This window comes from Bombus terrestris, chromosome 15 (genome assembly GCF_910591885.1).
Source record: "Bombus terrestris chromosome 15, iyBomTerr1.2, whole genome shotgun sequence".
NCBI lineage: Eukaryota > Metazoa > Arthropoda > Insecta > Hymenoptera > Apidae > Bombus > Bombus terrestris.
Window position 1 is genome coordinate 6,269,048 of NC_063283.1, and position 17,248 is coordinate 6,286,295.

General features: G+C 35.7%; 2 protein-coding genes across 5 annotated transcripts in view; both read right to left on the reverse strand.

Annotated features, from left to right (window-relative positions):
* Positions 1 to 55: 55 nt before the first annotated feature.
* Positions 56 to 705, reverse strand: LOC100649003 (coiled-coil domain-containing protein 12). The gene is made up of 3 exons (XM_003401398.4): positions 578 to 705; positions 321 to 459; positions 56 to 250 (listed from the first exon to the last, which is right to left on the reverse strand). Exons 1-3 carry the CDS (start codon positions 703 to 705, stop codon positions 56 to 58), a joined length of 462 nt encoding a protein of 153 aa, XP_003401446.3.
* The window catches only part of LOC105666599 (signal transducer and activator of transcription C-like), a 23,199-nt gene continuing 6,375 nt past the window's right edge, over positions 425 to 17,248 (reverse strand). For 3 of the 4 annotated variants that reach the window (XM_020866922.2, XM_048412543.1, XM_048412544.1), the window contains exons 4-5: positions 578 to 7,490; positions 425 to 459 (exon numbers count right to left, since the gene is read on the reverse strand). In XM_020866922.2, the coding sequence (XP_020722581.1) occupies positions 5,631 to 7,490 (1,860 nt within the window). In that variant the 3' untranslated portion in view covers positions 425 to 459; positions 578 to 5,630. The remainder of the gene's footprint in view (positions 460 to 577; positions 7,491 to 17,248) is intronic. The other variant, XM_048412545.1, reaches the window with a different exon arrangement.

Genomic DNA, 17,248 nt, shown 5'->3' on the forward strand with positions numbered 1-17,248 from the left:
GTGTTATACTTATATGCACAAAATTATTAAAATTTTATAAAAGATTTAAAACTTCCTAAGGATTATTCTTCGTCTGATCGTTGGTTGCCACATTTACCACAGCAGCCCAATCATGCTGCTCTTGCTTAAGACGATCTCTTATAAGCTCAGCTATCGCTTTTTGAGTTCTCCTTTCTAATTTTTCTAATTTCTTTGCAACATCCCGCTTCAAATCCCAATCTGGTTTCCTGGGAGCAAGATTGCTAATATCCTAAAAGATTGTAATTAAATAAATATCAAATAACAACAAATACTTTGATCTATTGTAAACAATTACTTACAAGCTCCTCAATGACAACTTTCGTAACTGCAGCGCTTAATTGATCTTGTACTTCTTCTTCAACATTACCTGGCTGTGCATCTTCTAATACCTTGTCCTTAAGACTGTCATCCTGTGGTTTATAACTCCGAAATTTCGGTCTGTGGCGATAAAGTGAACAAATACAAAAATAAGTATCGATCTTTAGAGGTTAGTTGAGGTTAGATGAGGTTACATTTAGAAATTACAATCACTTAAAAGAAGAACAACGAAACTCACTTTGGTAACGTACTAGCACTATCATTTTGGTTTTCTTTGTTATCCTCGGTTTTCTTTTTCAAAGCTTGCAAGCGTTCTTTTCGTTTCAAAGCTTCCTCTTCCAATGAACCAATCTTGTCTTCTGCCATATTTGTTTTGTTACGTTTTATCACAACCATCGTAGATGGCATTAGTATCTATCTGCGTTTCCATAGTGGGTGTAAAATTGAATATTATTTTCTAATTACACATTGTCTAATCCGTCTCAAATGAACAGATAATACGTATTGCATGAATGAAATTCAATATTCACAATATGATCTTCTAACTTGTAATGACCAGTCAAATAAGTTCTTAAATTCTCTGTTATAATAATTTCATTTTAATATTAGATCCTAGTAACGTTAATAAAGCCAAAATACCATTCTTTTATTCGACATTGTTGGCATTATATCTTTTATTATCAATCTTTCATTATCAAAGATCTATAGAAGATTAAATTTATAAAATCAGTGAAAATAACCTAAAGATTATGAAATTCATTATTATAAAAAAATAATTTTACTTCTTAAAAGAGAAGTTATTTTACTGTTACGTACGAATGGAATGAGTGATATATTACTTTTTTAAACGAATTAGTTTATTAACATTTTTACAAAGAATTGTAATAGTTTGGCGTCAGATAAATTACAAGCAAAACTTGTCGATTACGTCTAACATTATCTATTCTAATGTTATATATTAACTTTTAACATAAGTTCAAGTCTTAACACACGTTGAAAAACAACCTATACACGCTTTTGTTTTCGCTGTATAAATTCCTCTTCATTCGTCTCGCATAAAGTGCTTCCCACACACGTTTCGTTTCGTTGTCCTCCTTACAAACAATTCCCAAAATTTTCAACAGGAATACAAACTTAAAAAAGAGATTATTTTCTTTTATAAATATAGATCTTCATATTTATAATATTATTCGCAAATAATTGCCATTGTTCTTTAGTTTAAATTTTCACGGTTTAATATCATATAATTATCAAAACTGATGCTTTCAGGGATTGAATAATCCCTATCTGAGCAAAATTATTACACAAAGAAGACTCAAGTTTGATAATTCTATGACATAAAGTACAATTAATCTCATACTGGAATTACCAACCTCTAATATGTACTCAACTATAATATATTTACTACAACTGAAAAGATATCTCATCAAATACTATTGTGGTATTTATCCAAATATTTTCATAAAAGAATTACCAATTGTTTTATTATCTTATAGTGTACTATAGCCAATTTTCACATTTCTTGTTATTCATCTAATCAGTTATTTGTAGCAATTATAAGAACAATTATTTTGACTGGTTTGGTAATTCTAGCATTAATAATAACAAGTAAGCCCAACTTATCGTTTCCTGAATATCGATTTACGTCGGCTCTCAGGTCACACGAGATCCATCGATCCGTACGCCAGAGAGAAAATCACGAATCTATGCCAAACGTTTGTGAAATTGAGGACATGCACGTACACACACTTGCCCTGCGACTCTTCCCTGGTGGTATTGTGAGGCGTCTTTCGTGGCGAAAGTTTATTTACAGTCGGCGAGGTATTTTCAATTCTGAAGCATGGCTGGATGCACGATTTTGCGAGACCCTTGATCTCAGGAGAGTTGAATTCTCGCAGTGCCGACGTCCGGCGGTTTAGATACTTTTTAGAATGTTCGTTTTCATTGTATACACGCTACTATTTCTTTAACCTAACTTGTTTGACAGGTTCAGGAGGGATAGATATTACATGAATTTAATATATGTCACTGATATATATGTCACATTTTATAAGAATAGTTGAATGGTATGGAATTATTTGTAAGTCGAATAGAAACACTAATTAACTAAATATATAGCTGTTATTTTCCAAATAAACGTGTTTTAGGATATTATCACTCTATTGTTTCTAAAGTATGAGTAAATAATATTACTCAAACTAGGTATTAATACTTAGAGGGATATTTAATAAATTTTTGTTCAAAGATGCGGTTTAATATAAGCTGTTAAACGCGCCTTGAAATGTTCAGTAGATTAGCAAAAATGGAATATATTATTGATTAAAAGTTCTATTTCTACTTTTCCATCGAATCAAATTTTGTAGGAAAAATTTTGTGTACTTTTATAGTTAGAGAAATATTAACGCGTATACACTTAAATCGAACACACTGTATGCGTAGTCTGTTGCAAGAGTAACTTCATAATTTGTTATTTCTTGTCTTTAGTAGATTCGTAGAGGTTCTTTCTATTTTACTGTATATATTATTATAACTTTGCACAGTTGATTGTTCACAATTTCTGACCATATACGACTAACGTATTATAGTATTAGACTTTCGTTTTGTTTATGTTTAGAGTTTAGACCGTAATTGTAAGTACCAATTAAAAAAATATATAAAACTTCAAACACACCCACTCACATATTTTTCCATTAAAAAATCTCATAAAAATCTATAAAAAAAATTCTTTCATCAAATAAATGATATATACCAAACTTTTATATAACCAAAACACTTTAATGTGCTTCAAAGATCATATTAATTTACTTAGATCTAATTAGAACCATAAACCTGGACTTATAAGGCAAGCAATCTTATTACTATTGAAACAGACTACATATAACTAGTAAGTACATCTAGATAAATAATGGCCTCGGCCGGGGCAGTAGTTATACTGCGTGTTATCGTGTATAGTATGGTTGTTCGTCGTTGCAGAAACATTTTATCTAAACTGCTGTCTTATCGTGTATATTATGATTATTCGTTGTAGCAGAAACATCTTATATTGACTGCTGTGAAATAGAGACGATTTTAACGCGATGATGCAAAAAAAACTTGATTGCACAAGAATTTTGGCTTTGGCTGTTGTGCAGAGTGGTTATAGGTCTCTTTTGTATTTGCTATTGTTCCTTTTGATGAAAAATCGTGCTCGGCGGTGGAAAACAAATGACTAATTAATATTCACATCTGTGGCATTAGCGATCTGTGGATTTAGCGATTTGAAAATTGTGCCAAGGTTTTTGAAATTTTAGTATGAAACTTGAGTAAAAATTTTATCAGTTTCAAACGGAAAGATATGAGATTTTTTCTAATAAGATTATTTGTCTTTCTTCTTAAAGAATTATAATCCACCTGTATCGTAATATGTATTTTAGAAGTTTTAACAACTATAGTTTCCCTAGTAACGCACCATTGTTTTTATAATTTCAAAAAGTACTTGAAGTATGATAGCATTTCGTATTTTAATTAACCTCCTAGAAACAAAATTTTATTTTCTAGCAAGGGAACAGAGTTGTAGCTAATTTTCTTAATCTGAAATCCAGGAATCATTATATTAATCGACTAATGGTTACATCAGTATCAATGAAATCTCTGATTCTATAGTGAATTAAAATTTAATTAAGAAATAGTATTCGTTATAATCTAATCTTTTTTGTAACAAAAACATATAAGGGGCGATAATTATTTATTTTCCACCACCGACACCACGTTTGACCAACAAATACCTTCCTTGATACTCTGCAAGTTACTCGCCATCCTCTTATTCCTTGCACGTCTTACATTAACAATAATTATTACCAGTAAAGTCCCTCGAACACCGTCTAAATCCCTCCACGCTATCTTTACACCGATCAGTATCCCATCAACGAAAAACTCAGTTTCGAGCCTCCACGCAGACCGTAAAGGAATTTCACGGTGCTCGGTTCTTTACGATTGAGCACATTTCACGGACAACCGTGACGAAACTTGATAGTACAATAGTGGAGAAGAGGAGAGGAAGATAAAGAGAGAAAGATGAAGAGAGAAAAAGAGAAGGAAACGAGGAGAAAGAAAGCGAAATTGAGGTTAGGGTATAAGGGATCGTGCGATTATGTACAGAATCTGCGTGTTGTAACGCGGATTTAAGGTTATGTAATTCCCATAATTTATGCGTGTGGTGCAAACGAATGAATCCTTAAGCTAAAAATCTTCTCGATTTTAATTAATATCATCAAGATCTGTTAAGGACTTCCTTATTGCGATGACACCGGTGGAAAGTCGCGTTTTTCTTCGGGAATTGTTTCGATCCCACGCACCTTGGGATCAGTGAGTTGTTGCACGGTTGTTATGCGAACGGTTTCGGTTCGATTTCACTCGGAATTGCTCGAGATCGCGCTCATGCTCGTTGATTGCAATACACCTGATGCATTCCATCCGACGAAACCTTCGGACAGAAAATATCTTGGCGAATAACCGACGTTATTCCGAATTTTTACCGTTGGTCGAACTAGTATCGGTAATTGAATTATTAACCCCCTTGCGGTATATAATTTTTTCCATGAGTATTAGCTATTTATCTCAAAATATTCATATCTTTTTTGTGCAAAATATCGCATGCAATTTGTATTCAGGAATTCTTAGTTTGAAATTAAATGCAGAGTTAAAAGTGGATTTTCGTACGAGTATAGTCTGTATCTTTGATCCTATGAATGACTCGATATTAAAACGCGAGAAGTTTGATTAATCCTTTCATAACGTAGCACGTGATTCAGGCAAGATATAAAATATATTAGTATTATAAATTCTCTCGTTTTTTCGTTGTCTATTTTCAATGAATTATTATTCCTTTTCTATCGGAATGCTGTTTCTTAGTTGCCATTTATTCTCCAATGAGTTCAGTTAAATGAAGTTCTACTATAATCAGTATCTAATCTTTAATATTCATGTACCAATATCGAGAAAGAAACCAAATATCTAATGACGACCGGAAATTTAACTAATAAAACATCTCCAACTTCTATCTATTCGAAGATAAATATGAATACGAATTAACACGACATTTTCGCCATCACTATCTAGAGAAAAATTCGTACACGGTACATACGTTAGATTGGAGATGAAGAAGGCGGCTAAAGAGGATAAGGAAGGGAAAAAGTGGGAGCTTGATTTCACCTTGCTAATATCGTCCTGCAGCGATTTACATGACTCGTCTAACTTCAGCCTTCTCCTTCTTCTTTCTTCGCGCGGATGTCTTCTCCAATGACGGTCATGAACTAATTCTTATTCGGCACGGCGCCCACGTTCAATGCCAGAACTTTGGAAACGATGTTTAAATCTTCAGGACTTCCAATCCCTTGCGCATTGTTCGGATCTCCGGCTATTCCAGACTGATAAAGAAGCTGTTGAATCTGCCTGGCCGGCGTGGGAGGGTGCGCCTGAGACTTGAACTGCGTGAAAGAAAAGAAGTTCCCTGGAGTCCTGTGTGGAGGATTAAAGCGAACATTTGCGGTATTCGCTTTATTGTCCACGTTGAATCCAAAATTTCCAATAGAATTAAAGGCTTCCTGTCTATTAAACCTCGACGCAGGTGTCAACGAAGGCTGGAAATCGTTCGAGAAAGAGCCGAAGCTCTGTTGCAGTCTCTGGTGCTGCTGGGGTGGTTGCAACTGTTGAGGTTGCGGAAGTTGTTGCAATTGTTGCAATTGCTGTGGTTGAGGTAACTGCGGCAGTTGCTGTTGTTGAAGCTGATGGTGTGCCTGTGGCTGTTGTCTGAATGGTTGCAGACGTTGGTCTGGTTGGAAAGTTGACTGGAAAGCTGGAGACGCGTCAACGTTTGGTACTTCCAGAGCCAAACTAGGCTGCAGGTGAACGTTCGATTCAACAGGAGGCTGGAAGCTTAAGATGTTATTGCTCTGTTCAAAGAAGGACTGCTTTTGAGGTATAGGACGCTGAGGCTGGAATCTATTCAGTCTCTGCTCCTCAAACTTAAAACGTTGCTCCTCTAACTGTTTGAATCTAGCCTGTTCTTCCAGTCGTTTCAGTTTAGTTTGCTCCTCCAATTGTTTGATTCTAGTTTGTTCTTCTAATTGTTTAATCCTAGCTTGTTCCTCTAGTTGCTTAATTCTAGCTTGTTCCTGCAGATAAAACTGGTGCTGTTGCTTCTGTCTCAGTTGTTGCTCGTACAATTGCTGTTGCCTCACCAAAAACTGTGTCTGCTGGATCTGTTGCTGCTGAAGTTCTGCCAATTGCTTCTCCAGAAGCTGCTGTTTAAATTCCAACTGCTCTTGGAGAGTTAGCGCTTGTCCATCGTTGGGAGATCTAAATATTGGAACCACGCTTTTGGGTACACCTTGTTCATCCTGTTGCACGGTAAACGCTGCTACCAAGGGTGCCTGGAAAATCTTAACTTCCTCTGTTTTGTCTTTAGAGTCGTTAGACTCGATCACTGTTACGTTCTTTCTTGTTGACACTGTAGGAGTGATTTCAGTTGGTTTTGGAGCAACCAAGGCATTGGCAGTGGCAATTCCATTGGAAGCGCTTCCTGCTAAACTCTCAGAGATCTCAGTTGCTGGTTTCAAAGTTAAGCTCTCCACTTTATGCACTGAAAACGTGGCTTGTGTCGTTTTCTCTTTCTGTTGCACCTTGGGTTCGGTTTTAATTCCGAAGTTCGCTGGATTTTTCACCGGTAGTATCACGTTTTGTACATGGAAGCTCCTAGCGTCTTCTTGCGTGGCTTTCTCGATGTTCATTATTGGTGACTTCAAAGTTACGTAATGAACGGCGTCGATGAAACTAGAATTCTGCAGTTTATCTTCGCTCGGTATATCGTCGTCGCTTGGGAAACTCTTGAACGAGAACTTAGTTTTCTGCGCGCCAAGATCATCGTTCAGATTCTGCTTTGCTACAACCTCAAAGGCGCTCGTGTCTCTTTGAGCGATGCTTTCCGATTCCTCTTTGCGCTGCTCAGCAGATTCGGCCTCTAAGTCGGTCAGGGCTTTCAAGAGAGCTCGGCGAAGGTTTTTGTCCAGTTTTATTGGTGCTTGGGTCACATCCAAACTCTTGTCAGGGATCCCTGTCTCTTGAGAGTTCGTCAGGGTGATCGACACTGTCGCCAATAGAAACACTAGCGTTACCTGCAACGTTACATAAGAATATTGACCATTAATTAGATTTTAAACCAAAGAAAATGCATTATCGAAATTTAATAATTATCTGTCAGGTCTATATTATTGAAATAATTTCGATAGAGAAAATATAACAAAGAATGTTGCTCTTTAAACAGGTCATCTGCTTAGTTCTTAAAACTTTCATATTCCCATAAGAAGATAATTTTAATATCATTTAAATTACACAAGAAACATTCTTCGCATTATACAACACACTATAGATGCCCTATTTGAAACTAGACATCCCATGTGTCAAAAGGCAAATTAATTTCGAAAAAAAATTCAGGAATTATTAGAGCTTATTGAAAATTCTTCTAAAATATTCAGGACACTTCTCAAAGGTATATCACATGTTTATTTTAAACTCTTCTATGACTCATATTAAAGTGACATTGAATACCACGATTTATTAATAGAATTTATTAATTAAAGATACAGAACTTACAAAAAAAAAAAAAAAAAAAAAAAAGGAAAAAGATATTTCAGCTAAATAATCTCAACTAACGGACGTATGTCACATCGATAAATAGAGAGAATCCGAAAGTTCCTACGCATACGCGATCACCTAAGAGGAAATTTATTGGCGGCTGTTTCCGTCGTTCACTAATTGATCGAAGAGCACTACTTTATAAACTCGTACGACGTGTATGAATAAATTCTGTTGAAACATCTGGACGTTTCACAATGATTTTCTCTTTTTAGAAATGTCGAACTTCGACAGGACTTTCGTCCGATGAAGAATACGAGACGTAATTCCGTTTTTACATAATTATGGAAGGAATGCCTGTATAAGCGTGCGAAAATTTGTCGCGTGTATTACGTGTTTAAGATAGAAGAATGAGATATTAACAAATTTTTCTGTCGTCTTTCAACTTGTTAGTTGATTAGTATACCTCTGAAGATCAATAAACAATAGACTGTTCGTTAATAAATAATAAAAATACTTTATCAATAAAGTATCGTTATGACAATCGAATATTCGATTAATAATCGTTAATAAAATAAGGCATTAATTATGGAATAATTTATTAATTACCGCAACAGGATATAATTTATGATCCGGTAAGTGTTTTTAGATTTTCTACCTTTTATTTGTTAGATCTTTTTCATTCAGGTTTTAACACTCTTCAATGTTCTAGAGTTACATATGCAAGGAGAATAATATTCCTGGAGTAATTCAGTAATTAAAAATCAAATACAGTTCATGGTTGAACGAACAATGCTCACACACTATAAAATATTGAATATCGGCCTTCATCGTTGTTTCTCATTACAACGGCTATAATGTATGCCACTTTCTTGCTACATGTTTTTACGATACGCGATCATTCATACTTCGATTCGCCTATACTTATTCACAACTGTTTCACGCTATAATAATTCTTAATTCGATCCGAAGCAAATATCACGCAATTATTCAATGAGCCTATTTTCGAACAACGTATTTTCTAATGCTAGAAAGTAGGTTGAAAAGTATAAAATCCACTGGCAATTTCTATTAGAAGAAAAAAAAGGATATGGAACAAGGTAAAATGTAATTGAAATTTTCGCTTCGATTATAGCTGATTCCTGTTATTATCGCGGATCTTTATCTAAGCAGGGTGCTTGTTACTCGCTGAAATTTACGATCGTGAATTATTCTATTTCTCTAACTGAATAGCTGTGTAAAGAAAAAAAGAGGAAAAATTAAACACCAAATAATTCTTACTTTTGTAGTTTCTTTCGGCATAGCAGGGACGATAATTTGCATAAACGCAAAGAATACGCAAGAAATTTCAACGCAAACCTTTTACCCACGCTAGATTATTACGGATAATGACACCGCATTCTCAACTTATTTCGCACTTGAGAGAAGTAAAAACCTTCGTACCAATGCTTTTCAACTTCTCAGTTACGTTACATTTTAAGAAATACGTAATACAATTTCCATTTCCATTATAATTATAACTAAGAATGAGCCGAATAAGCGCAGACACTGTAACTGTATCCTGTCAGTAGATAGTCTTCTTCAATGATAATAACGTTCCCTAATACAAAATTAAATTAAACTTCCCAAATCAGATTCAGACATGTCGAAATCGTAAAAAGCATTGCGAAAACCTTCCTTGTTCCTTCAAAGATATTAATTTGTACATCACCAATTACGACATTGTAAGCGATCGACGTCTAACATACACTGCATCGTATTCATTTAAGTTTAGATTAATTAATACCGTATCGTACTGCAATTTCACTGTGTATGATACACGTTCAGAATGTATAGATGCTATTATTTCAATCCGCAATTTTTCTTACTTGCTTTTTTAAAATATTCTTGTTATATATCTCGCCAATCGCGATCGCTACTGACCACAAGAATGGTCGACGCAATCTTAAATGAAATAAATAAAAAATATATATCGGAGGACGAGGGAATGCACGTGGACGTAAACAAAGATGTTTCGCCAGTATTGCAGCTCAGTTTGCTAATGAAAAAAAGGAGAAGAATAATCAGCGATGCTGTCTCACGGTGTAAAAGGTGCAAAGATGTAAAAGGAAGGCGGGTTATTGTTCTGATACAAAGTGGCTTTTCGAGAGAGGTAGGCTGTCTTACAGTTGAGAAACAGATCATCCGTTTGAATGCGTTTGAAACCACACCTTCGTTAGGTCGTAAGTTGCCTTGTGTTCTAGTGGATGTTACCTCAGCGGCGAACTTTCACACCAGTCGTTAATGCAACTACGACCGAAAAGGAAAAGCAATTTTCATTTCTGGCCGGCGAAGGAATGCCTGCGGGGCTCGGGATGAAACGCCTCTGTTCGCCAACGACGTTACAACGTCGGCGTTTCGTGCGTTTAACGAGCCGAGCGTCGACCGCGTGTCCAAAAGAGAAAAATTCAGCTGTACGAATATTGCATCTGTATGAATACCGTCTTGTGGTATCTCGTGTGACTCTTGACATTTCTGATGAAAGTGCCACTTTGGGAAGAGTTCGCACGCAGATGCATCGAGTAGCGTATAACAAAGCGACGTGTACAAATATTCGGATCGTGAGATGGGATAATGAAGGATTCGTAGAAGTGGCTTGGTTGATGGTAGCCTTTGTGGTCTATGAATGGGGAAATTAATTTTGCAGGATGGACGTTGATGGCTATTGATATTAGGAGTAGGACATAAGTACCATAAGTTTGGACAGGGTTTTCATTTTTGTACAGAATTGTCCTTTTTTTTGGTAAATATTTCCATAATTCTATAAATTGCTTCTTCGTTGGATTTTATTTTGCAAGAGAGGGATTTTCTAGTTTGGTTTTACTCTTCTCTTCTTCGTAGATTTAATTAGCTGTTTTGCAATGATCCGATTAATTCGAATATGTAATGTAGGACGTATGAAATAAAAATGTACAGGAAGCAAGCTGATTGTTGTGAGATTTTCCCTTCGTGGAATATTATTTTAGAAGAATATCGGTGCAAATTTGTATTAGAAGCATAATATTGGTATTTGTATTAAAAATATAGCATCGAGCATAGTGGATTGATTATTTTGAATATAATTTGGAAACTATAAAATAAAAGCGCAGGAAGGATAGTAATTTCTCCAGGTTTTCTCTTTCATGGAATTTCATATGGAGTAATGAATGGACGAACGTTTATTGAATTGAAATAACGCACTATCGTGTAGTATAATATATTCCATTTAAATAATAAGACGTTTAATTACAAAGACAAAATTTATTCCAATAATTTGTTCAATTTCTCTTTCATAGAATTTTAGTTCGAAAGAGGGATGTTTTGCAATTTACCTTTGCTGTTGTCTACTTTATGGACTTACTATTAGTAGTCGTTTTGTAATAGTCTAGTTATCTTGGATGTAATCTAGGATGTATAAAACGAAGAAGTTTTGTAAAGTGGTGTATGCACGAGATAAAAATAATCTATATAATCTGGAATGCAGAAAACGATGGAATATCTTTAAGTTACAGTCCTGAAATTAATGCTGCGAGTGGAAGATGAATTTGCTTACAATGTGCCTCGTGTTCCGTTCGTGTGAATAAAGTTGTTGTTCGTTCGCATTATTCTTCTCTACTTAGATTAAAATTATGATTTCGTTATTTTTATTGGAAAGAATGATTTTCATTTGCGTTTGATTAAAAAGTGATACCTATTTTTTAAAGAATTTCTACAAAATATAGTAGAAATGTGTTTCGTGGTTAATGGGCCTGTTAAATTAAAAAAAAAAAAAAAAAATGACAAAGGGGGAAAGTATGCAAAGAAAGTGATTATTTAAGAATCCTAATTGTGAATTCAGTTTGAACAGCATGGAACTCATAAAACGACACGCAACCAGCATGTCCAACATTTGCATTATCGATTTCACTCTTTTACGCTTATGGTTACCATAGAACGTATGCTTCGAAATTTGTCACGCAGCTATATTTATCTTATTATCTAATCTACGACTGACAGCATATTTTAAGCAAAATATAAGTTGTTACTGTTGTATTATGTTGCAGATAATTACCAGGGGAAAATAGTCAACGATGAAGAAAGTTCAACGATGCAAAGGAATATAAAGAGGTGTAATATATTCGACGTACAACAATTCAAAAAGAGATCTCTTACGTTAAATATTATTAAATAATAGAAATTGGATCGACCGAATAACATAAACCGTAATTGAATTTTTTAGTCTTCATCGACGATGGATATAGTAAGAAAAAGTGTAAGATTTAAAGAAAACATAGTACAAGATGGTATTTTACAAATTTAAAGGAAACATAGTAAAATACAGTACCTCACAAATATATTTTTTTCTTCTAGAATATCCTATATCTGCCGATAAAAGCTTGTATAATATACGACGACCTTGGAAAATAGAAATCTGAAAAATCATGACCACGCGGATTAGAAAATAAGGATCAGAAGAGAGATTCTGTTACATAACTGGCAAGTACCTGTTTTTATAATATCTAACATGTTTCTGAAATACTTTGTTACAAAACAAAACAGAGCGCACACACCCCCTTTCATCTAATCTGGCATGAATCTTTAGAAAGTTTCTAAACCGCCGAATAATCTCTTAGGCTCGTTTGGTCCAGCATCTCATTAATATTTTCAGCGAACACTCAGAGAACAAGACTGGAGTCGAGTCGAACAAGCAGCTCGTCCACACTGTTGACGTGGATTTCACTTTTGAAAATCTTGTCCGGTGTTTGACCATCTGACACGTGTCATTTATGGCGTGTACGTGCACCATAAATTAAGCGGTTATAGCTAGGGAAATGTTTTCCCACGATGTTATGACGGATAAAGAACAGTAGCGGTGTAATTTTTGGTTGTTACGGTAATTAAAGATCGTGTTCGATGTCTTAATTACGAGATAAGAAACTACTTGCGAAAATGAATGTTACAGTAACGAAATGTAATACTCTTCTCTTGATCATTTGTCGTACAAAAAGAACTGGATCGTACAGGTAGTCTTTGATTTTAAACGATTACGAAATATTATAAGTATACTATAAAAAGTGTTATAAAATGTTAGAATTATTACATAGGAATTTATTTTACTTGTCAAAACGGATATTTGATTTTATATAATATAATCAACCCTAATACAATTATATTGCATCGAGTCATATTTTCCATAAAATACAGATTATTATATTCTTATGTCGTAGACGATGAAATTATTTTGTTAAAGTAACATCTCATTTTCCATAACAGGAATTTTTATTCCGATGTAATAGCGAAACGAGTTACGCAAATTTCACGCAGCAATCTAATCCCTTGCAATGTACAGGAGCTCGCGAAAGAAGAATTAAATTATTTTAGCGCGTCTGTGCGTGCGACGTCTTCATTGACAATCGGCTTTCTACAAGCCGATTTTCCAGAGGACGATTCCCCAGTCCGTCATTTTCCTGCATGTGAACGGATCCGATGTGAATTTCTCCACGCCGAGCGAATACCCTGCCTATTAGAAAATAACAATGACACGCAAAAAGGCCAGTGCTCGTTCTTCCTGAAACAACGACGGTCATCTATGTCTAATTACTCACGAGAAAAATGAGTATTATCGACGATAATCTCGTAGATTAATTTGATCATTAAATACTATGTTATTTGCAACGTTGAAGAAATAAGATTCGTAATCTTCGGAAAATGTATAATGTTATATAATGCTCTATGCCTCTTACGCATTTCAAATTTCCTTTCGTTTACACATAGTTCCTTTGCAAAAGAAGTATCTTCGTTTGGGTTAAGTTCAAAAGATAAGATTCGCTATTCTGTAACATTCTAAAAGGTTTTGTGTCTTTAATCTATTTCTCGTCTATTCGCTTGCTTTCTTTGTTTCCATAAGAAAAATCAAGATTATCAACGATAATCTTCAAGAACTATCAAAGAAACAGTAAGCAATAGTAGTGAAAAAGGGAAAGAGAAAGAGCACAATTCTTGATGAATATTTGGACTATGAATATTTATGCAAATCCATACTTTTCGAAAGAAAATTACAGAAATAGAATCTACTAAAACATTTGCTTTGCCTGCTAAATATTACGAGTACACTACGTCTATGCATATTAATTAAACTACCGATTTGTACATTTACATTTGCACGTATTACGCGCATTAATATGCACATCTCTGTATCTCGAAATTTTTCACAAAACCCAAGGAAAAACCCAAGATGGAAAAAGAAAGAAGAAAATGTACAAGTTCTACGACGCGCAACAAAACAACGTGCGTCTTTAATTTCCTCCAAGTTCCGATTCTTTCGCTCGACCTTTCACCAAGGTCTTCTACGGTGAAACCCGTACACTTTTATCATCACGATAGCAGATCAATTTCATGCACTTTTCTCCGGCTTAATGATACGAGCAGACGATCTACGTAAGTGGAAGAAAAAGCAACTGGTTAACCATAAAAACGTCGTGATTCTAATGGAGCGCGGGACGATGTAATAATGGGCTTCCGGAATTTGATGTTCCTAACATGGAGCACGTTATCCGACAGCAGCTACGATAACTCTCTGATTAGTAACATTCTTCTGTTGCGTCACGATCCTGATCTTGCATTCTCAATGACTGATCCTCGAAGAATAAACCACGTTAATCGAGAGACACGCTGACCGATTGGAGTAATTATAACGCAATACTAATCAAAGCGAGACAGCCGTGCTCCAATTACGATAATAATTATTCGATAGATTCCACGCGATAGCTCGTGTTGCGTGATGCGATCCCACGATTCTCTTTTCTCATTGTTAAAATCAGATTGGATTTCTTTTACAGTTGCATTATCTTCGTACGTTTCTGTTTCTTAGAGAGATGAATCGTGGAATTTTAAGCGAATAACGTCGTCGTAGAAATCGGTGCGAGATATCGAATGATCGTGTATTTCATAGAATCTACGAAAGCGTCTATATCGCCTTATTATTTTCCTCGATGTTTCGAATAATTGTCGCTATCCTTAACTTTATTTAAACACGACTGTATTGTACTTTTAGTCTTATCAAATTCGTTCTCGAAGAGATTAAATATTCTAATGCTTCTTGCAACAAGTTCTATTCGCAAAACTATGTGTCGAAATATTTGTCAATGTTATTCGTATCGTATAATTCAACACTCACAGTAACTAAGAAATTACGTATATCTATCTGTCTCCAGTATTATCATTTATATTCTTTAAACACAGGGCAAAACACGATACGTATGATAATCGTGAAGTATAATATGGCAATCAGAGAAGCCAGCCGTTTCATTAACTTGTCGCACGTAGGATGATAAATATGATTTTCCAATTGATTTGCAAAACGATATTAAGATAGCGTCTCAACATGCTCCTATACGTATCTCATCTTACGTTTCTGCAAGTTAACAGAGTCTTAAAAACTCTTCCAGAGATAAAGTTAACGCGTAACAGACATAAGTAGGTACGTGTATGCTTTCTATTCAGCGGGGAAAAAAGGAAAGAAGGAAAGGAAGATACGAATAAATGGTATCCATCTTTCATTCTCTCGATTTTTTAAAGCAAAATATTAGTCTCATTTCTCATAATTTCCATTTGCACATTATCATTGAGGAATGCATCAGGTAAATCGAGGGTTAGACGCGCCTGTAACTCCTCGGATTGCTTTCTAAGACATGAAACGTACTTTCTTTCCTTAGGCGCGTGTCGTCGCGTATTTGACGGCCGCGGTATAAAACTGTTGAATTTAAAAACGGAGGTTTTTACCGGCGATCGAGTTTTAACGAGAAAGATCGGCAACGTACGATCTATCGTCGAAACGACGCGCGTTTTGTACTTTCTTTCTTTCTTCCACGGTTTTTGAGAAACTTTCACGCCGATTGCGAAACATCAGCTGAAAAACGTTCTAACAAGCCCCGAAAACCCGTTCCCAGTTTTCATTCGATCGAAACGTATTACAGTTTCATTCTCTAATTTTCTTCGATGTTATTGTCGCGCTGGTTAATTCAGCCGGCAGGAAACGCAAGATAAATCATTTAATAGATACTTTTCTCCATTTATCCGAGAGCTGTTTTAACTCTAAAGAAATTCTAGACAGAAACACACGACGAGTGTACACAGCTTTGGATATGAGTTTGGTAAGCCTGCAATAGGGTATCTCGTGTAATTCTTTTTAGTTGTCGATATTGGGAAATATTTTAGAACGTAACACTTCGTATTAGAATCATCGAAAGAAACGATCGAACAACCTCTTTGAAGATGTTTATACGTGTCTCAGAGATGCTTATGTTATATCCAAAATGGACTAATCGTAATATTCAGAAGGTGAGTCGAGTGGCATCGTTATCGAGATTCATCCGAATCCACGCTAGTTAAATCTCGTTATAATTATCACAATTACATAAAACTTGTCTTGCAAATGCAGATTACGATTTATCGCGATCGCATAGAATTCGTCCGTGTGAATTGCATCGAATGGTCTGCTTAAATTTCCATCTCGTTAAAACGAAGAATTTTATCAAACGAGAAAAGGAAAGAAGAAAGCTTTCGTCTGATCCAAACTGCTATATACAGCTTCCGAATCGACCGTGTTACAAGACGCTACGCGAGCGAAACAGCTTCTTGCCGATTGGCTACGCGATAATTACCTCAAACCTTGGAAATCGAGTAATAAGAATCAAGATGTGAACTTTCGGGAATCACAGGCCGCAGAGGCTCGATCGCTTAATGAACAGTTATATGGTAGCAGTCGGTTGGAAGACAAAGTGCCATGAGAGATAGCGTGATACATGCTGGTGTTTGGCCAAGGCGGATGAAGAAAGACAAGGTGAAAGAGAAGAGTGGCCGACGGCCAAAGGCGGCACTTTCACTCGGCACTGTGTCGAGGATGTGCATGCTCATGAACTTGCCGCGCGACTTCATTCGCTGTGGCGAATGTAGAAGCTCGATCACGGCGCATGCAACTCGAGTTTTGTCACGTGCAAGCCCTGGATATCCGTTTGATGTAACCAGACGCATTTGTGACCGCATTTTTCTCGGATCACTTGAAAAGCGAAACTGCTCTCGCGGAAGATCGCAAGATTCGGTTAATTAGTCGTCGTCTGATCAATCGGAAGGTTGAGGCATCTGATAGAGCGGAGTGTGGTTTTTTAACGACAAGCGTTCGGACGTTTGCTTTATAGCGACGAGACGGACGACGGAAAGAGAGCCTTTTTGCTCGAGCATAATGACAAAATTCGGTTAAAAAGTAAGATCGTTCGTATAAGACAGAATAATAACTGAGAGC

Coding starts and splice junctions, on each gene's coding strand:
- LOC100649003 (XM_003401398.4), bottom strand. CDS start 705: ATGGCAGAAGACAAGATTGGTTCATTGGAAGAGGAAGCTTTGAAACGA. Junction 460..577: donor AGTGCTAGTACGTTACCAAA/GTGAGTTTCGTT, acceptor TTATCGCCACAG/ACCGAAATTTCGGAGTTATA. Junction 251..320: donor AAGTTGTCATTGAGGAGCTT/GTAAGTAATTGT, acceptor ACAATCTTTTAG/GATATTAGCAATCTTGCTCC.